This window comes from Vulpes lagopus, chromosome 1 (genome assembly GCF_018345385.1).
Source record: "Vulpes lagopus strain Blue_001 chromosome 1, ASM1834538v1, whole genome shotgun sequence".
Lineage (NCBI taxonomy): Eukaryota > Metazoa > Chordata > Mammalia > Carnivora > Canidae > Vulpes > Vulpes lagopus.
Genome location: NC_054824.1, coordinates 96,637,747 through 96,659,581, shown reverse-complemented (window position 1 = coordinate 96,659,581; position 21,835 = coordinate 96,637,747). Strand labels below are relative to the sequence as shown.

At 38.6% G+C, this 21,835-nt stretch overlaps 1 protein-coding gene across 4 annotated transcripts in view; it reads right to left on the bottom strand.

Annotated features, from left to right (window-relative positions):
* The window catches only part of SENP7 (SUMO specific peptidase 7), a 150,918-nt gene extending 137,085 nt beyond the window's left edge, over window positions 1–13,833 (bottom strand). For all 4 annotated transcript variants that reach the window (XM_041757248.1, XM_041757255.1, XM_041757265.1 and 1 more), the window contains exons 1-2: window positions 13,490–13,833; window positions 672–724 (exon numbers count right to left, since the gene is read on the bottom strand). In XM_041757248.1, coding sequence (XP_041613182.1) covers window positions 672–724; window positions 13,490–13,529 — 93 coding nt within the window. In that variant the 5' untranslated portion in view covers window positions 13,530–13,833. The remainder of the gene's footprint in view (window positions 1–671; window positions 725–13,489) is intronic.
* Between the last annotated feature and the right edge of the window lie 8,002 nt (window positions 13,834–21,835).

The following is a 21,835-nucleotide window of genomic DNA, read 5'->3' as shown; positions in this document are numbered from 1 at the left end:
TCTTGGCTTTTTGCTACTCTTGGCTTACCCAGAAGAAAAAAGAAAAGAAAGAAAAGAAGAGAAAAGAAAAGAAAAGAAAGAAAGAAAAGAAAAGAAAAGAGAAAAGAAGAAAGAAAGAAAGAAAGAAAGAAAGAAAGAAAGAAGAAAGAAAGAAAGAAAGAAAGAAAGAAAGAAAGAAAGAAAGAAAGAGAAAAGAAAGAAAGAAAGAAAGTTTAATAGGAAATAGTAATTTTCAGCACATGACTTGAGCATGACTTGAGCACAACTTTTTTTTTTGAGCACAACTTTTCTATAGCTACAGTATCACAGTGAATGAATGTGAGATATGCTAATATACTCATTAATTGAAGCAATGCTAGGTTATGTTTTATATAAAATCCAAAATAAAAAAAATAAAATAAATAAAATAAAATAAAATAAAATCCAAAATAAGGCCTAGAAAGTATATGGGTACATCTTACAATGATTTAAACAAGGCAGGTCCCAGAAAGTGTTCTTTATTGGTTAACCTTTGAATTAATTAGGATACACCATTCCCTGCAAAAACATTGATTAGTTAAGGTTTTATAATATTTTCTTTAAATTTTTATCAAAAAGACAAATGGCAAAATACTTTTAATATTGGTAACTCTAAAGATAATGAACAAATTAAAAGCAAAACTAATGCATACCTTATGTAGTTCAGAAGATGAAGACTTTTTCCTTTTTCCTTCTGTGACAATTTCTACAAAGACACGGTAAAAATTATCATTTAACATCTAAATGAAATAAACAATGTAATAAAATAAATCCTTTACAGCCATCCTTTGTTTTAAATTAACTTGACAGAGTTCAAATTTACACTGATACATTTTATAGAATCTAATGGACTAAACATAAAGATCAAAAATAATCAGAAGAAAAAAAATAATCAGAAGAGTAGCAAATTCTCACAAAATGCCTTCATTAAATAATGTATGATGACAATAGAAAAAGAAGAAAACTTGGCTCTAACAACTAAAGATCCTCTCTGGTAAAAGTCCAATAGATCCAAAAAAAAAAAAAAAAAAAGTCCAATAGATGTTCAATAAATGCTGGTTGAGCCATATGACCAGATAAATTTTTATAATTGGGGAGATTGAAAGGGGTGGCAGTGAAGCAAAAGATGAGAGGTATGTTTGGAATATTCTACAAAAACACTTCTAGTTGTACTATTTATTAAGGCATCTCTCCAACTAGGAACAGTTAAAACTGTCTCCTCATCAACATTTTTCAGACTTCCTGTGGATTTTTCCTTTACGATTCCTTCATTCATTCAACAAATATTTACTGAATGTCTATCATGTGCCTGGCATGTTAGGCAGTGGGGATAGTGTAGTAATAAGCAAATTAAACAGTCTAAGCTTTTTAGGAACTTACAATTTACTGGAATATATCACAGATTTCATAATAAGAATTAATAGCAGAAACCCACACATATGTAGTCACTTATTTATAAAAACATATCACTACAATTAGGTAAGAAAGAGATGATCTCACAGTAAGTAATGGTGAAGCAATCTAATAACCAAAACGGGAAAATAAATAAACCTTGACCTCTACCTTATGCTATAAACAAAAGTTAATTTTAAATGGGTCACATTCAAATGTCAAAGATAAAACAAACAAAGCTTCTAGAATAAAAAGGAGGGGAGTAACTTCACGACCTTAGGATAGGCAAAAATCTCTCAAACAAAACACAATTAATTCTAACCATAAAGGAGAAGATTAATAAACTCAGCTTCATTAAAATTCATCAAACTTCATCATTAAGAGAGTAAGAAGGCAAGCCACAGACTCGAAGATTATTGTTTATACATTTATCTGTGTACAGCAATGGTGACAGCTAATAACACTATATAGTACATACATCTGTCAAAGGTCTCATACTAGAATATATAAAGAACTCCTACAAAGCAAAGGCAAGACAACCCTATCTTCAAATGGGAAAAAGCCTTGAAATGGGAGTACCTGAGGAGAGAAAGAATACTGACTAGAATAGGATATAAGGAAGCCTTCTGAGATGCTAGAAACGTTCTCTATCTTATTTAGGTGATTGTTACACAAGAGTATCTTTATACAAGTACAGAAAGTCATCAAACTATACTAAAGATATGTGTACAATCCTGTAATAGTTCAACTTAAGAACAAAAAAAGCTTTAAAAATAACAATTATAACAAATGGACTATACCTTATTCAAGAATCTACATAGCTGAAATAATTTCTCTAAGTTCATAATACATAGCAGTAATTTCACTAAAGGTATACCTCGGAGATACCACAATAAAGTAATTATCACAATAAAATGAGTCAAATGAATTTTTTGGTTTCCTAGTGCCTATAAAAGTTAGGTTTACACTCTACTGCAGTCCATTAAGTCTGCAACAGCAGACTTTATTTATGTCTAAAATACCCATATAATACACACACACACACACACACACACACACACACACACACACACCTTAATTAAAAATACCTAATTGCTAAAAAATGCTAACCATCATTTGACCTTTCAGCATGTCTCAGGGAAATAGGGATGCTGGAGAAGAGAGATAGGGAACAGCCAGTCAGGAGAGAAATCAGAACACACATATTTATTAAGTTTGGTGACTTACATGGGTGTGGTCTGTGGCATCCTAAAACAATTTACAGAGGTAACATCAAAGATCACTGATCACAAATCACCATAACAAACATAATAACAAAAGTCTGAAATATTAAAAAAACGACCAAAATATGACAAGGTGACATGAAGCAAGCAAATGCTGTTGGAAAATTGTGCCACAAAGTTTCAATTTGTAAAAAACACATTACCTGCAAACATAATAAAGCAAAGTACAATAAAACAAGACATGCCTGTATATGCAATTCCTGAAGCAAACATTGATATAAAAATTATATAACCTCTACACTAAGCTTTTGATAACTTTAAACATAAAATAGCATTCCTTCCTTAGACTACCAAAAATAAAAAAAAAAACTTAAATAAATATTAGAAAATCTTTACCTTATATTCACCTTCTAGTGTATTTCAAATTTAATAAAATATGCATGTTTTAAAAAGGAGTATCAGTTGCCTAAATTGTAATTTATATACCAATATTTCCAAACTCATGAGTTAAAAGTGCATTTACCCTGTTTTACAGCATGTTTAATTACAGCAAATTAATATTCTTGGAGTGCCTGGGTGGCTCAGATGGTTAACATCTGCCTTTAGCTCAGGTCATGATCGCCAAGTCCTGGGATCCAGGCTCCAAGTCTGCTCCTGGCTCAGCGCGTAGTTTACCTCTGCCGCGTAGTCTGCCCCTGCCCCTGCCCTTGCCCCTGCCTTTACACCTCCTCCCTGCTCATGCTTGCTTTTTCTCTCCCTCGCTCTCTCCCTATCTGTATCTCTCTCAAATGAATAAATGAAATCTTTTTAAAAACGATATAAAAATAAATATTCTTGTGACTTTCCAAAAATTTAGGGGTTTTTTATAATTAAGCTATTCCATCTTACACTAGGTTGGTTCTGGGGCATTTAAATAAATATATGATGTGCCTCTTCCTGTGATTATCTGGTATAGTGTGGTGCTCAAAAGTTAATGATTTTAAGTCCCAATAATTCATTTTTGCTTTTGTTTCCCTTGCCTTCGTAGACGTATCTTGCAAGAAGTTGCTGTGGCCAAGTTCAAAAAGGGTGTTGCCTGTGTTCTCCTCTAGGATTTTGATGGATTCTTGTCTCACATTTAGATCTTTCATCCATTTTGAGTTTATCTTTGTGTCTGGTGTAAGAGAGTGGTCTAGTTTCATTCTTCTGCATGTGGATGTCCAATTTTCCCAGCCCCATTTATTGAAGAGACTGTCCTTTTCCAGTGGATAATCTTTCCTGCTTTGTCGAATATTAGTTGACCATAGATTTGAGAGCCCATTTCTGGATTTCTATTCTGTTCCATTGATCTCTGTGTCTGTTTTTGTGCCAGTACCACACTGTCTAGATGACCACAGCTTTGTAGTACACCTGAAATCTGGCATTGTGATGCCCCCAGCTCTGGTTTTCCTTTTTACTATTCCCCTGGCTATTCGGGGTCTTTTCTGATTCCACACAAATCTTAAGATGATTTGTTCCAACTCTCTGAAGAAAGTCCATGGTATTTTGAGAGGGACTGCATTAAATGTTTACATTGCCCTGGGTAGCATTGACATTTTCACAATGTTAATTCTGCCAATCCATGAGCATGGAATATTTTTCCATCTCTTTGTGTCTTCCTCAGTTCTTTCAGAAGTGTTCTGTAGTTTTTAAAGTATAGATCCTTTACCTCTTTGGTTAGGTTTATTCCTAGGTATCTTATGATTTTGGGTGCAATTGTAAATGGGATCGACTCCTTAATTTCTCTTTCTTCAGTCTCATTGTTAGTGTATAGAAATGCCACTGACTTCTGGGCATTGATTTTGTATCCTGCCACACTGCCCAATTGCTGTATGAGTTCTAGCAATCTTCGGGTGGAGTCTTGGGTCTTCTATGTACAGTATCATGTCATCTGCAAAGAGGGAGAGTTTGACTTCTTCTTTGTCAATCTGAATGCCTTTAATTTCTTTTTGTTGCCTGATTGCTGAGGCTAGGATTTCTAGAGCTATGTTGAATAGCAGTGGTGAGAGTGGACATCCCTATCGTGTTCCTGATCTTAGGGGAAAGGCTCCCAGTGTTTCCTCATTGAGAATGATATTTGCTGTGGGCTTTTCGCAGATAGCTTTAAGATGCTGAGGAATGTTCCTTCTATCCCTACTCTCGGAAGAGTTCTGATCAGGAATGGATGCTATATTTTGTCAAATGCTTTCTCTGCATCTATTGAGAGGATCATATGGTTCTTGTATTTTCTCTTGTTGATATAAGCTATCACATTGATTGCTTTACAAGTGTTGAACCAGCTTAATCAAGATAAAAAGCTTCTGCACAGCAAAAGAAACAGTCAATAAAACTAAAAAGACAACCTACAGAATGGGAGAAGACATTTACAAATGACCTATCAGATAAAGGGCTAGTATCCAAGATCTATAAAGAACTTATTAAACTCAACAGCAAAGAAACAAACAATCCAATCATGAAATGGGCAAAAGACATGAACAGAAATCTCACAGAGGAAGACATGGACATGGCCAACATGCACATGAGAAAATGCTCTGCATCACTTGCATCAGGAAAATATAAATCAAAACCACAATGAGATCCCACCTCACGCCAGTGAGAATGGGGAAAAATAACAAGACAGGAAACAACAAATGTTGGAGAGGATGTGGAGAAAGGGGAACCCTCTTGCACTGGTGGTGGGAATGTGAACTGGTGCAGCCACTCTGGAAAACTATGTGGTTACTCAAAGAGTTAAAAATAGAACTGCTCTACGACCCAGCAATTGCACTGCTGGGGATTTACCCCAAAGATACAGATGCAGTGAAATGCCAGGACACCTGCACCCCGATGTTTATAGCAGCAATGTCCACAATAGCCAAACTGTGGAAGGAGCCTCAGTGTCCACCAAAAGATGAATGGATAAAGATGTGGTCCATATATACAATGAATAGTACTCAGCCATGAGAAACGACAAATACCCACCATTTGTTTCAACGTGGATGGACCTGGAGGGTATTATGCTGAGTGAAATAAGTCAATCAGAGAAGGACAAACATTATATGGTCTCATTTATTTGGGGAATATAAAAAATAGTGAAAGGGAATAAAGGGGAAAGGAGAGAAAATGAGTGGGAAATATCAGTGAAGGTGACAGACCATGAAAGACACCTAACTCTGGGAAACGAACAAGGGGTAGTGGAAAGGGAGGTGGGTGGGGGGTTGGGGTGACTGGGTGATGGGCACTGAGCGGGCAGTTGACGGGATGAACACTGGGTGTTATGCTATATGTTGGCAAACTGAACTCCAATAATAAATAAATAAATAAATGATAAAAAAAATTCTTTAATGTTTTTTTAAGGTTAATTATTTTAAAGCTAGACAACCTAAGTATCTATCCTGGCTTACTTGTAACTTCTTAAAAGGAGAATATCAGCTTTTGAATTAAGATTAAAATGAGACAGCCTGGGCAACCCGGGTGGCTCAGTGGTTTAGCGCCACCTTCAGCCCAGGACCTGATCCTGGAGACCCTGGATCGAGTCCCACGTCAGGCTTCCTGCATGGAGCCTGCTTCTCCCTCTGCCTGTGTCTCTGCCGCGCTCTCTCTCATCCTCTCTCTCTCTCTCTGTGTCTCTCTCATTAATGAATAAATAAAATCTTTAAAAAAAAAAAGAGAGAGATAGCCTATATTAAAGTATTTAGCATTATGTCTGGCAAATGGTTAGTGCAAAATAAATGGTAATTATTATTCTTTTAATAGTTTATAGTGAAGTATTACTCTTTAAAAGACCTCAGTATATTAGTAGTAATACAAAAGGAAAATTCAATTATTCTAAATACATGAGTCAAACAATTAAAAAATATGGCTTTTTCCCAAATAGCTTGTAAATCACTCATTCACTTATTTACTCCATAAACACTTATTTAAGACAATGATGACTAGCACTGCTAGCCAGCCACTAGGCTAAGTACAGAAATTATTTTTATTTAGTCTTTATAAAAGCCTTATGAGATCAGTAGCAGTATTATCACCATTTTACACACGAGGAATTTACGTCTGAAGAATCCAAATAACTTTCCCAAAGTCACCATGTTGGTTCATCACTAGTCTGATTCCAGAGGTGGTTTTCTTAACCAGTAGCATGTTGGCTACAGGGATATGATTAATAAGAGAGTCCTTGTATCAAGGTAAATAGTATAACAGCAGAGGTTAAACAATTTAGGAAGCTAGAATGTATGATAGAATCTGATATAAACATCATGTAAGAAGTGCTAAAAACCCATGGAAGTTCAGAAATAGATAGGATTGGGACGCCTGGGTGGGACGCCTGGGGTTTGCGGGGTCTGCCTTTGGCTCAGGGTAAGATCCTGAAGCTCCAGGATCGAGGCCCACATTGGGCTCCCTGCATGGAGCCTGCTTCTTCGAACTCTGCCTATGTCTCTGCCTCTCTATGTCTCTCATGAATAAATAAATTTTTTAAAAAAGAAAGAAATAGATATGATTTAAGTTTTGAGTTAATTAGGATAGTTCTTGGAAAGGCACAATTGAACTGAGCATTGAAGTTTCAGATTTTAGATAGGCAGAAATGGATTAAAGGATAGTACAGTGCCAGATGCACCCAAGAGGTGAATTATCATTATAAGTGTATACACAGAAGGATAAAGCAGCCCGTATTAGCCAGCCTTCAAAATTATTAAAGACTCCTACTAGAGTTATCCACCTGGAAAGCAGTGTTGAGGCAGCTACATTATAACAAAGTTCCAATTTGGATCTTTGAAGTTACTCAGTCCTATCCATAACCCATTCCCTGTGTTACCATGACTTTCTAATCTACTTTCCAATACTCTGTCTTCTGTCTTCCATCATCAGACCCGAGAATCACATTCACCACCCTAGATGCCAATCCCCACAGCCTATTATCTTGCTAGTCTCTCATGTATTATGTAATTCAACTGTACCCCATTCACCCACATTCTTCTTTATCTCTTCTCTCGCCCACTAAATTCCAGAGTGAATACAACGTTCTTAAATTCTGAATCTTTTCCTGGAACTTTTCCTCCACCCTTGTTTAGCTGATTCTTAGCTTTTTATTGACTACACTATTTTTCTAAGGTTCTCTCAAGATTTTTCTCTCACAAAATCAGGAGTAGGTATTAACAATCTCTTCCTAGCACCACCACTCCCAATTAATATTTTTTCTTTATTGCAAAATTCCTCCTTTAAAATTCCCTAAGTTGGAAATATTACTTCACCCATATTTGTGATTGCAATGTATTGACCCAATACCCTCTCCAACATTCCTAGAATTCTGACACTTTATTCATATTTTTCTTCTCTACCTCTAAAATTTACCATCATCCTGAAGCCCTAAAGCTTCCATAAATCAATTCACTCAAAACAATGGACTCACCTTAATTTACTCCAACAAACTTCTACACATCCCCATTTCGGTAACATTCATTTGTGAATGGATTTAAGGAATACCGCTGTACTGCCCAAGTTCTCAAAAGTGAACTTCTCATTTTACAACCCCCAGTTATTTGACCCTTTCATTTCCTCACTCACATTAAACCCATTTTTCCCCTTTATATTGTCCTACCCTTTAACCCTAAGTAAAACTAAATTCTTTTTTTTTCCAAATTTTTGATGTTAGACTGTTAGCACTGCTAAAGAAAGTAATATAATAGTAACTGCAACTACTATTACTACAACAAAACTCATACTTGTTTTAATGACTTTCAAATTTATTTAACAACTCCTTTATTCATGCCTAATTGACCACCTCATTCATTTTGAGCTACTAATACCACTTTAAAGTCCTTTTTCAAAAGATGATCTTTCCTTATTTCACTTAAGAAGCCATGAATGCAATATCCTTAACTTCTCAAAATGTATCTATATCTTTATCCGTCTTCCCTCCTTTCTGCATATCTCAATAAACTATCTTTTGATTCCAATCTCCCATTTCTCCTGAAACCTCACCCCATCAATCATCTCCTACTTAATATCCTTCTCCACTCACCTCTTTCCCACTCCCTACCAACCTGATTTAAGTCTCTTAGAGTCTTAAGAAGAAAAAAAAATCCTTTCTACCTAACTTCCTACTCCATCCTGTTTCAGAAATCTTTTTACATTTCATTTTCCCTGTTTCATTCAGCCTCTTGAAATCTGGCTTTTGTCCCTACAAAAACCAGTGGTACAGTGACCTCCTAATTGCCAAATTCAGCACCCTCACACTATTTTAACTCTCTAATCTACATTGTTTTTCACTCTCCTCCCTTGCTTCCAAACCTATGTTTCCTAATTTGCCTATCTGCTTACTGATGCCTCTTCCTCCCTACTTTGAAATTAAACATATGTGAGTAAAGACTTTTCTCACTCTGTATCTTCCGTGGGTAATTCCATTCATTCTAATGGCTTCAGCTAACATCTATGCAAATAATGTCATTTTATCATGATTAATTGCAGATTCTGATTTTGAACTTCAGTCATGGTTCATTACAGTTGCAATGTAAAATATGAAAATATCACCTGAGCCTACTGAAAAAAAATTGTATCATCACGGGACACTAGACCCTCAAGATGAAACTGGGCCAGGGAAGTTTCAAATTCAAACAGGTTTGAATAAAATTGCATGCTCAGCTACTCTCCTGAAGAGGTACAATGTACAATAGCAAAAGGCTCTAAAACTCCTGCCTTAAATAAAATTTTCTTATAACTACTGTTCTCATATTTATTTTCCCATGGAAACTTATCTTTTCCAAGTAAGACTCATTAATGTCCTGGGACAGTAAAATTAGTTAAAATTACATTATTTTGTAATCAGAAAGACCAGATTTGAAACTCAGCTATTTCTTACTTATGCTAACAGTTGCTTACCCTCCCTAAATCTCAGTTTCCTCATCTGTAAATCAGAGATAATAACCACATCATGGGGCTTTTGAAAAAAACTAAAGCTTGTAAAATTCTTAGTACACTGTTTAGTACTGAAAATACTCAAAAAAACATGTATCCTTAATTTCAATGAAAGTGAACACAGATTTCCTAGGATATTGCCTGAAGCAATCAGTTGAAAAGCTGAAATTCACTTGAACTGGGCAGCCCGGGTGGCTCAGCAGTTTAGCGCCACCCTTCAGCCCAGGCGTGATCCTGGAAACCTGGGATCAAGTCCCTCGTCAGGCTTCCTGCATGGAGCCTGTTTCTCCCTCTGCCCGTGTCTCTACCTCTCTCTCTGTGTCTCTCATGAATAAATAAATAAATAAAATCTTCAAAAAAAAAATTCACTTGAACTATCCTGTTTAATTCAAAGGTTCATTTGAAAGCGGTTATCTATGACTCTGTTATACTTCTGGTGTTGTTATCTCTAGCGTCAGATATTTTTTTAATATGTGTCTCATTTACTTTACTGCTTTTGATATGCTGTGAACTTGGAAGTAAGGTATTCATACTCATTGGGGTTACAAATAATTTTAAAATGTAGATTCAACATACTCTGAAAAAAAGCTTGAGAAGTTTCACATGAGTGAACTTTAGCATGCAGATTTTGTAATCTCTCTTCTCACAGCTCAGAAGTGTTTTGTGCTTAATTCCTGATTCATTGCCACATTCCAGAAAAGTAAGGTAATTAGCTTTTGTGATTATTTTACCTATTAAATTTTTCTCTTAATTTTAAAATATTTACCAACATTTAAATATTTATTTAAAAACAATAAATTCCTGCATGCTAACATGGCTAAAGTATTTTATGGGGGGATCCCTGGGTGGCGCAGCGGTTAGGCGCCTGCCTTTGGCCCAGGGCGCGATCCTGGAGACCCGGGATCGAATCCCACATCGGGCTCCCGGTGCATGGAGCCTGCTTCTCCCTCTGCCTGTGTCTCTGCCTCTCTCTCTCTCTCTCTCTCTGTGACTATCATAAATAAATAATAATAAAAAAAAAAAGTATTTTATGGGGAAAAAAACTATTTTTTAAAAAATACTGAAAAGAAAAAGAAAAAAAAATACTGAAAAGAATGGCATTATTTTACCTATTTGCCAATCTCTTTAATGTCCAGCTTAATAAAAGATACCTGTTTTCTCCCATTTGCTTCTGCATTTAATTTGTTATGATATAGTTCATATGCAGGAGAATAAGAGGAAAAGTCAAACAACATCTTAGAATTATTACAAAAACAGTTTGGCCTCAGAGACTCAAAAGAATCTCAGGGAACCCAGAGGGCCCTAGACCACAACCCTAACAACCAAGGCCTAAAGCAGATACAGCCAGGCTGGATGCCATCTCACTCTTAAACAGTTATCAGTTACATGAATCCATAAATTCTTGGTTTGTGTTTAGCTTAACCCAGTCAGAATTGGGTTTCTGCTACCTATAACTAAGAGTTCTAAGCAATACACTTTATAAGCCTTCACAGTTCTTCCTTATTTAGAAGACCATTTAGGGAAACCTAGTGCAGCCTCACAGAGGAAACTTCAAAACTTCATGTTTTTTCTTTCTACTGCTATCCACCTTCCAACTTAGAATTCTTCCTGTTTTATTAATCAAATTCCTCTCTTTGGGAATTATGAAATCCTGATGACCATAAATGTCAGTTCCAATCAGGAGTTCAAGTTAGCAACCACTCCTAATGAAAGGGCAAATACATGCATATAAATCTCACACAGGGGGATCCCTGGGTGGCGCAGCGGTTTGGCGCCTGCCTTTGGCCCAGGGCGCGATCCTGGAGACCTGGGATCAAATCCCAAATCGGGCTCCCGGTGCATGGAGCCTGCTTCTCCCTCTGCCTGTGTCTCTGCCTCTCTCTCTCTCTGTGACTATCATAAAAAAAATAAAAAATAATAAAAAAATTAAATCTCACACAGAACCCAGGATTCCTTCAAACCAACTGATCGGTAGTTTTATTTGATAATTTATGTGAAAATTAAATATACAGTATAATTATTCTTAAAAATTAATATTTCTCTCTTAAAACCAGATGAATATGGGAGAACAGCTAGGTAATATTTAGATTTGAGAATGGGTTTTATACAATTATTTTTGAGAAAGGACCGCTCCAAAAGGAAAGTCATCAGGGGAAAAAAATCTTCTCCAGGGAGATAATTAACATAAACATCCATGGTTTTAAAGAAACAACAGCTTTGTTTTCAAATTTTACTTCCCACAACCACTTGCATCAAGTTAACTGTAATAAGTAAATAACTCTAAATGTAATAAGGGAAAGGAGATGGGATTTGTTGAAGGACCAGGTTAATATCTTACATGCTCCCCACCTCAAAAAAAAAATGTTTTAAGCCAAGATGAAATGCACTTATTGAAAAAAGGCTGTGCCTCTTAAACTGAGGAACAATAATCCGTAAAGCACATAAAAGACACCAGATAAACAATGTGCATTTTCCCAACATGTAAATTTTACATTAAGGTCCTAGAGGAGAAAAAAAGTCTATTAAAACAAACACTGATCTATTGGAGGCCTATACTTATATGTATGTAAAACATTTACTTTCAAAAGCAAAGAATATCCCTAGAATACACACACACACACACACACACACACACACACAAGTGATAACAATAATTGCTTATGAAAAGGGTTTCTGGGGACACCTGGGTGGCTCAGCGGTTGAGCATCTGCCTTCGGCCCAGGGCGTGATCCTGGAGAAAAGGAATCCCACATCCGGCTCCCTGCATGGAGCCTGCTTCTCCCTCTGCCTATGTCTCCGCTTCTGTGACTCTCATGAATAAATACTAAATAAATAAAATCTTTAGAAAGGGGGGTGGTACTCAAGTTTTTAACTTCTTCAAGCAATAGCACACAAATCCTGTTCACTTCTCCTTTGCAAATAAGGCAGAAAAACGTTTGAGATGCACTGCCTCGAGACTCCTAATGAATTTGGAATGAAGGCTGTCTCTGCAAACGATACCGTAAGAAAGGAGAAAATGAAACGAAATCACTTATTCATCTGGGTGTTAGTTTGTGCCCTAGCCCGTGAGCTTACTAGAGTCCTCCCCCTCTCCTCCTCTGGTTCGTCCACAGGACTTCCCACGAGGAACTGAGGTACTGTTAGTGGATAAAGTCTTGGACAAAAACTTGTTCCTGGGAGGAGCTCCACCTCGTCTCCTAACTCCACATTTTGTTTCCAAGATGTAGTACCTCAAACTCAGCACAGTCACTTACGCCGTCAAGCAATTTCAAAAATAAAAGTACGCTGGGAATAAAAGTACAATGGAGGCACGGCTTCAAATCCTTTGTCCGACGTTTTAAATCACTTGTGGAAGCAGCAGCAAGAGGCTCGGAAAAGAAGGTCACGAAGAGGGCCTGTGGAGAAGAACGAAGCCCGGGGTGCGGCGACGATCCGAGCGAGGGGCCGGTACCGACCAGCAAGCCCCGCCTCTCCCCCTCGGCGGCCGCTTCTCCCTGCCCCGAGATAAGGCGGCCCGAAACCGGCAACGCCGAGAATCGCAGGAAAGGGGAGCAGGTGGGGCGAGCGCCGGACGGGCGCCGGGCTGGCCGCGCCGCGGGAGGAAGGCGTGGCAGGAGGGCGCGGGCGGCCGCCGCCGGGGAGGTCCCGGGCCGCCGCGCCGCCGCTGGGCGCTCGCCGGAGCAGGGAGAGCGGACGCGGGCTCGCGAGGGAGCGGGCCCAGGCTGCGATGACAGCTCGGCCGCGGCGTCCGACCCGAGGCGGGGGGGCGGGGGCGAGCCGGGGCCTTCCATTGTGCGCGCCCCCGCCGCCGGCGCGAGCCCCCGCCGAGCCCCCGCCCGAGCCCCTGCCGAGCCCTCGCAGCCCTGGGCCGCGGACCCGCCGCCGGCGCCTCCCATCTGCCCAAAGGTACAGGAGAATACGCTCAGCCTCCCCTGACCCCTTCTCACCGGATGAAGATCGCCGCCGCCCGGCCTTCCCCTTGTCCATCTTCTCCTCCGCCTGCCGGAGTCGCAGTTGCAGCCGCTGTCACCTCAAGACCCCTCGGCTGGGGGAGGGAGGGGGAGGGGAGGGGGGGAAGCCAGGAAGGTGCGAACGGCGCTTGCGCAAGAGCCGTCGCCGAGCTCAGACCGGAAATCAGCTGCCCCTCCCGCCCCACCCGGAAGTCGCTTCCCGGGACGAGCTTTGCCTGCGGGTTGTCGCCTCCAGCGGCTCTTCCGGCGGCGCCTTCCTTACGGCCCGTGCACCTGTGGGAAAGGGAGGTCGCACGGATCGCTTGAGCCCCGCGTCGTCGGAGGCCCCCTGGACTTTGAGGACTGGGCAGCCGGAAAACTGAAACTAGGAAATTCCTGTAGTTCAGGGGCTCGCTCGAGGTGACCCAGAGCAAAGAGAAGAAAGTGTCACTCGCGACATAAAAGGATGAAATAAAGATCCTCCTTTTGCGGTATCACCTCTTGCACGCTCTCTCCTGCATACTAGTCCTCAAACTCCAACCAAAGGACGGAAGCGCATCAGTTAGCGCGGCTGCTGGATAAGCATTTGGAGGGGGAATCCTCTCGGCCCGCTGGGGAAAGACCCAGTAACGGAGGGCCTCTATTTAAAAATTCAAATTCGTAAAAAAATAAAATAAAATAAAATTCAAATTCGTCATTTTTAGGCTGGGGGGGGGAACACCACTAGACCTCGGTTTTTTTTTTAAACATAAAATGCAAAAAAAATAAATAAATAAATAAAATGCGGGGGTAATAGGACGTTGACGGCTGTGGCTGTGAGCTGGAATCCGTTCGACTTCTATTACAGTACTTGGAACCGGCCCGGTTCTCGAGACACCCAAACCATTTTTAGAATGTTTTTTTTTTGGGGGGGGGGGGTTGTTTTGTTTTGTTTTGTTGAGGTCTTTGAAAGAGGCAGTATAGAAAATTGTCCTATTTCCTTGGCCACGATGTCTATAGTCGAGTAATTTTTTAAGATGTGTGATCTTGGGCACCCCGGGCGGCTCAGCGGTTGAGCATCTGCTTTCGGCCCAGGGCGTAGTCCTGGGGTCCAGGGATCGAGTCCCGCGTCGGGCTCCCTGCATGGGGCCTGCTTCTCCCTCTGCCTCTCTCTCTGTGTCTCTCATGAATAAATAAAGTCTAAAAAAAATAAAAGTAAAACAAAACCCAACTCTGGGAAATGAACGAGGGGTAGTGGAAGGGGAGGTGGGTGGGGGTGACTGGGTGACGGGCACGGGGGGGGGGGGGAGGCACTTGGCATGAGCACTGGGTGTTATGCTCTATGTTGGCAAATGAACTCCGATAAAAAATCATAAATTGAAAAATAAATAAAAGTTTTTTTAAAAAAATAAATAAATAAAAATAAATGTGCGACCTGTAATCGCAGGAAGTCCAACAAAATTCCTCAGGGCGGTTTAGCCCAGGCCTAGGGACCCCGGAGGCTCGGAGCCCAGGGCCCGCCCGCGCCCGCCCGCGCCCCGCCCGGGAACGTGCCCGACCGGCCGCCAGAGCGCGGTCTCGAGCTCCTCGAGGCGGTCGGTGCGGAGGCGGAGGGGCGCCTCCCCCAGGTGTGAAAGCCCATTTGGGCTGGGGGAGTGTTTTACAGGGAGGGAGGGCGGGCATGGTTGAAGAGCAGGACTATTTCAGGGCTTGAGGAGATTGAACTCTACTACTACAAGCGTTTCATGTAGAAAGCCTAACTTATTTGTTTGACAAATCCAAACACTGCTTACAGAAAAATATCTGAATTTTAAGTTTCCTTACAAACCAACTTTTTTTTTTAAGTTTGTTGTTGTTGTTGTTGTTGTTTTTGATTTTACGTAATCTCTATACCCAACATGGGGCTGGCATTTACAACCTGGAGATCAAGAGTCACATGGTCCACTGACTGAGCCAGTCAGACGCCCCATAAATCAATTTTTTTAATTGAGTGGTTTAACTCCGGAATCAAACCAGCTCAATTCATTTGCAAATATTGTAGGAAAAAAATTAACTGCAAAAGATGGAAATAGAGCTGAGACATGGGAACATTATAAAGGAAAGTGTAAGTAGGCCTTACCCATTTCCACCCAAATTAGCAGGTTCCATAAAAGTAAGTGGTTTTAAAGTTTAGCGATAAGTTAACATTTAAGAAATGAAATTCTAAGACGTTGATCAAATTATTCAGCTTGCAAATATATTGTTGAAATTTGTTGAACCAAATATATCATTTCTGTTAATGAAGATTTAGAAAGCCAGTTTTGTTTCTTTGAATTGGAACTTATTTTGAAAAACGTGAAGATAGATGAACTTGAAGCTCAAGAATTTTCAAATTTGCTTTTTAACCAGTAGTTTTATTGTTATAGTATTCATCTCTGGCTCATAGTTAACTGCACTGCAAACAACTAAAGGACTGAAAAGGTTCAGTTTCTACATTTGAGAGAATCATTTAACAACCTCACTTTTTCTTTTATGAAAGACTGGTTAACTGATCTTTTATAGTGTTTTATGATGCTCAGGTGAAAGTTTCCTTATAAAAATAAGAAAGACACTCCCCTCCCCCCAAAAAGGTGAATGATTGAGTTAGTATGGGAGTAATATCATTTCTCTTTTGTACATTGAGCTCATGCTGTATAGAGCCTTTCAAATTAAAATCACTTGAGATTAGAAATTCACTAACCCGGTATTTTATAAGAGGATGGACAGGTTTTAGCTCAATGCGTGTGGTTCTTTATTAAATGTTAAAAATGCATATAAAGTGATTAAGTTAGGTATTCATTGTATTTTTGTTCTAAGCAATGGGTATCGTTTTAATAGTTTCAAGACAAAGTGGCAGTGTGAAATTGATCAACTATTTTACCCTTTGATTAACTATTCCTTTGAAGAGAACTTAAAATTTGCAAAAGGCCCTTTCTTATCACAAGTGAATTAACTTTAAGCACAAAATGAATGTAAAGAGGGCTTTTTTTTTTTTAGTTTTTGTTGTTGTTGTTGTTGTTGTTCTTATTTGAGAGAGAATGAGCAGGGTAAAGGGGAAGAGGGAGAGGGAGAAGCAGATTCCTCACTGAATAGGGAGCCCAACACGGGGGTCACTCCCAAGACCCTGGGATCATGAACTGGGCAGAAGGCAGATGCTTCACTGTCTGAACCACCCAGGCACCCCTGTAAAGAGGATTAGATGGGCAGTGTGAACATTTTGACTTCCTGTTTTAAAAACTAAAATAAGAAATCTAGGGGATCCCTGGGTGGCTCAGTGGTTTCGCGCCTGCTTTCAGCCCAGGGTGTGATCCTGGAGGCCTGGGATCGAGTCCCTCATCGGGCTCCCTGCATGGAGCCTGCTTCTGTCTCTGCCTGTGTCTCTGCCTCTCTCTCTCTCTCTCTCTGTCTTTCATGAATAAATAAATAAAATCTTTTTTAAAAAAAGAAAAAGAAAACAAAAGCAACCAAGAAATCTGGAATTTCTTTCCAGGGGCTTCAGGAAAGCCTAGATTTTACAAACATATATGGAGCACTGTGTTATGTAGCTGTTCACTTGATTTTCATTAGTAATTGATTCTTATCTTTAAAATCCTGAGAATTCTTACGTGAGGGAAGTTTTCTTCCATATATAAATGAAATAACCTGTGAATCATGAAAAGAGACGTATAGGTTGTTTAGTTTTAAAGATACTTCGTTTTTAAGATAACCAGCAATTGTAATTGCCCTGCAGTGGGATAGCCTATTTTCCAGTAGTCATGAAAACCTTCAGTAATTCTAGGTATTTGAGCAGCAGATGGATAATCTTTTGTACAAAAAGCTATAGGAGGAATCTGCACAAACCTTTAACCGAAGATCCCTAAATTGTCGTTTGGCCCTGGGGCTGAGCCAAGTGATCCTGTATATATACTGCTAATTTCTATGAAGTGTTCTATCTTAAAATGTTGTCTTTACTTAGTATTTCTTTGCCTTAATTCATTTGGTTAGTTTCAAGAGAAAAATTTCGTTTTATGTTACTGTTTAGTAAAACTGAGGCTTTAAGTAGTCTCAATCTTCTTTAGCCTTCAACTTTTGGTACCCACTTACCTCTAAATAATCCAAATCAAGAAACATAGGATCCAGGATGAGACAAAATCAGTAAATCCAAAAATCTAGTTTCCAAAATTACTTGGGAGCATCTTTTTTTAAACTACCTCCAGGTCCTACCTCAGACCTTTTGAATCAGAATCTCCTAGAAGTGGAGCCTAATAATCTGTATGTTTGAAATTTTCCAAGAAAGACATATCAAATATTTTTTAAGTATGAATCGGAACTACTAAGCTATAATTTCTAGGGCTGTACACTTAAGAGATGAAACCATAAAGGATGCAAAGCAGTGATTTCTATAAAAGTCCAGAGTGGTTGCTTTTGGAGATAGGGATAAGTGTGTGAAGGCCCTTTAAGAGTGGTTACAGGATGTTTCTCTTTATAATTATTCAGTAAACTTTTTTTTTTAACTTTCCTGGAAAATTCTGTTGCATACTCAAATTTGGGTAACTCAAGATTTGGTGACATCTGATTTTTTTTTTTTTTTTTTACTTTCTATTTCTAAAATCCTGTTTTCTATAGGTCTTTGCCTCAGGTAGATTAAATTAAGCTATTTTAGTCTTTCCTGGGAGATAGGCAAGGAGAAGGAATACCAGAAGGAAGGGATTTAGTTTGGTTTTTTTTGAACCTTCTATATAATGTCATTTCATTAGCTTTATCATTTTCTACTATTTTCTATAATTTACTAAATGGCGTTGTATACAGGCATAATTTTAGTAAAAAGCTTCATAATTGCATTCTGTGTTGAGAAAATAATGCTGCTTTTGTACCAAAATAGCCATTATTTTCTTAAAATATGTTTTAAAAGATTCTTTGTTTTGTTTTTCTAAACAAATAAATAAAATGATGTTCACGGTTAAAAAAAGGATTTAGATACTTTTAAATGCTTTAAAGCATCCTTCATTCTATGCTTCCTAATGGTATAGGCTACACAAAGGGAACTCTTAAGTATATCAAGGACTAATTATAGTAATAAGGTATTACTGTGTAATCTGGGGTTAGACCCTAACTTCTCAAATTTAGAATTATATTTTCTTTTTTCTTTTTGCTGAAACAGGAATGAAGTAAAATTATATTTTCATAAAAGCTTACTATTCACCTTTAAAGAATGTAAAATATTGTTCAGTATAGCCACATTATGATCCTAAATAGGAAAGGAGTTCCTTAAAAATCAAGCTAATTAAAATTATTTACATCTGTGAGTCTGTTGCCCCTGCTACTATCTTGTCAAGTTCATAGGAAGAATGGTTTGCTAAGGGCTGGGGCAAAGGGGAAATGAGGAGTTATCCCTTAATGGTTACAAAGTTAGAGTTTGGCGACATGAAAAATGTTCTGTGGATGGATCGCAGTAATGGTTGCACAACAATGTGATGTACTTAATGCCACTGAACAGTACAACTAAAAATGGTTAAAATGGTAAATTTGGGCAGCCCGGGTGGCTCAGTGGTTTAGTGCTGCTTTCAGCTCAGGGCCTGATCCTGGAGACCCGGGATCAAGTCCCACGTCAGGGTTCCTGCATGGAGCCTGCTCCTCCCTCTGCCTGTGTCGCTGCCTCTGTGTGTGTGTGTGTGTGTGTGTGTGTGTCTCACATGAATAAATAAATAAAATCTTTAAAAATAAATAAATAAAATGGTAAATTTTAGTATATTATACCACAATTTTTAAATAAATAATTAAAAACAATAGCCATCCTGAGAACAAAAAATAAAAGCTGTGTCAACCTCCTAATCCAAGTTTCTAGAAAGACCTAATTTAAAATTCTCATTAATGATCACATACTGTTCTCTATTATTCCACTCCATGTAAAATGTCTATGCTATGTTATTATATAAGACACTAAGTGTCTAACAAATGCCTTCACTAAATTTTTGGTGGATTAATGAAATACAGTTAAATATTATGCATTTATAAGATCACTGGTAAAAATGAATGTTCTCTCAGGCACCTAGAACTGCCTGAGTTACGTTGGGCATGTCATTTTACCTTTGAAAGCCTCACTTCTCTATAAAATAAACATAATGACCGAGAAAACTGTTTTGGTTTTTTTTAGATTTTTTTAAAAATTTATTTATTCATGAGAGACAGAGAGAGGCAGAGACACAGGCAGAGGGAGAAGCAGGCTCCTTGCAGGGAGCCTGACATGAGACTCGATCCTGGGATTCCAGGATCATGCCCTGGGCCAAAGGCAGACGCTCAACTGCTGAGCCACCCGGGCATCCCGAAAACTGTGTTTTGCAGTTCTAACATTCTTATTCCTAAAACTAAGCCATCTTAATCCTATCCATTCTTTCAAAAACTAAAAAATTTAATTTCTCTCCTTTATTTTAATGGACCATCTTGATTTGTAAAAGAGAAAACATACATATATGCATAGGATATTCTCTAAAAATGATTATTAAATTGACTTTTACTGACTTTAAATCATACAAGAAACCTTTATAATTTTTTAAAAGCTTTGTATGTATCCTTCTCCTGCATATACAGCTAGAGGACTTTTGTTCATTACTTCCTAATGCCTTTAGCAAAAACCATAAAGTCCTAACAAAAATATTTAAATGCCTAGTATTCAGGCATTGTTCCAAGAACTAAGGATAGAGCAGTAGTGAACAAAACAAAGTCCTTCTTCCTGCTCTCATGGAACTTACATTCTAATGCAGGAAGACAATCAGCAAGTATATGTCAGCTGGTAGGGTAGGTAAGTAAGTGCTTAAAACAGAGAGAGGCAGCAGAAAGAGAAATAAAGAACAAAAGAAAAGAGAGAGAGAGAGAGAGAGAGAGAGTAAAGAATCCTAGGGGAATGAAGAAGAATTGGAGAGGACTGCCCTTTCAAATAGAATGCTCTGATCTCTGATCAGAAAACAAGTGGGCAGAAACTTGAAGGAAATAAAGCCTTATAGATATCTAGGGGAAGACTGTTCCAAGGTGTAGACATAGCAAGGGAGAATGCCCTTAAACAGGAGCTTGCTTCACAGATTGGAGGCAAAAAGGCCAGGTGTGGCTAGAGCAGAGTAAGCAAGAGCATGTTGGAAAATGACACCTGAGAGAGCTAAGAACCAAATCATGCAGCTAGATGAGTAAGCAAATAAGAAAATGGAAGGAAATGACATTGCAGAGCTAAGGGCCATGTGAGAGCTTGTAGGTGGTAATAAGGACCTAGGCTTTTATTCTGAGAGGAGAAACCATGGAGAATTTTGAACAGGAGTGTGAGATCCAATTTAGAGGCTTTTAAGAGATCTTCCTAGCTGCTATGTGGAAAGTCTTATCACATACTGCAGGGTGATAAGAGCTTATGCAAAGAGATTGCACAAGAGACTTGATAATGAACGTGAGAACTGGTGACTTGGACTGGGAGAAGTGATGAGTGATTTGATTACAGATATATCTCAAATAACAGAGCCTAAAGATTTGCTGATTGAGTATTAAAAAGAAGGAAAATTTACAACATGAGTAACTGAAAGAATAAAGTTGCCATTTACTAAGGTAGTAAAGAGTAGAGAGAGTAGATGGAAGGAGGTCTCTTGGACATGTTAAGCTTGAGATGGCTCCTTGACATTTAAGTAAATATATTGAGTAGCCAAATATGAATTCAGGGAAGAGTTACAGGTTGGAATATATTAACCAAGCAAAATGTGCTAAAGTAAATTCTAAAGAATTGTCTCGCTTTCCGTTCTGCAAGATAATGTCTACTTTACTCCTGCTCACCCAATCTCCTCCTGTCACTTATAAAGCTGTGTGCCATTTTGTTTCTGCAGTTTGCAAATTCTCAATTGTGTCTCAAATAACTAAGTACACACTTCACAGAAGTGGAAAAGAATAATTAAATGCTGTACTATATGCTATTAAAAAATACTGATTTTGTCTATTTTACTCTCTGATTAAAAGAAAAGTTAATTCACTAGCTTCTTGAATTCACTAGAATTCTTCACAAGATTCTTTGTTCAGTTCATTGAGTTTTATATATACTGTATCTTTCTCTTTATTTCAGTACAAAAAGAGATTGCTTTCAATCCATGACCCTGATATCAAGAGTTGCATGCTCTTCTGCCTGAGTCAGCCAAGTGCTCCTAAACAGAGTATTTTAGATCTGAGAGACTACTGCTTTTCTGTGCAAACCTGGTCATCCATGCCACATTATAAAATAGACCTTCCTTTTTAGAGAGCACTTTGGCAATCAATGTCTGGCAAAGTGCAAGATGACGATATAACCTAGAAATTCCACTTTTAAGTATATTGCCTAGGGAAATTCTTGATATGTGCACAAAA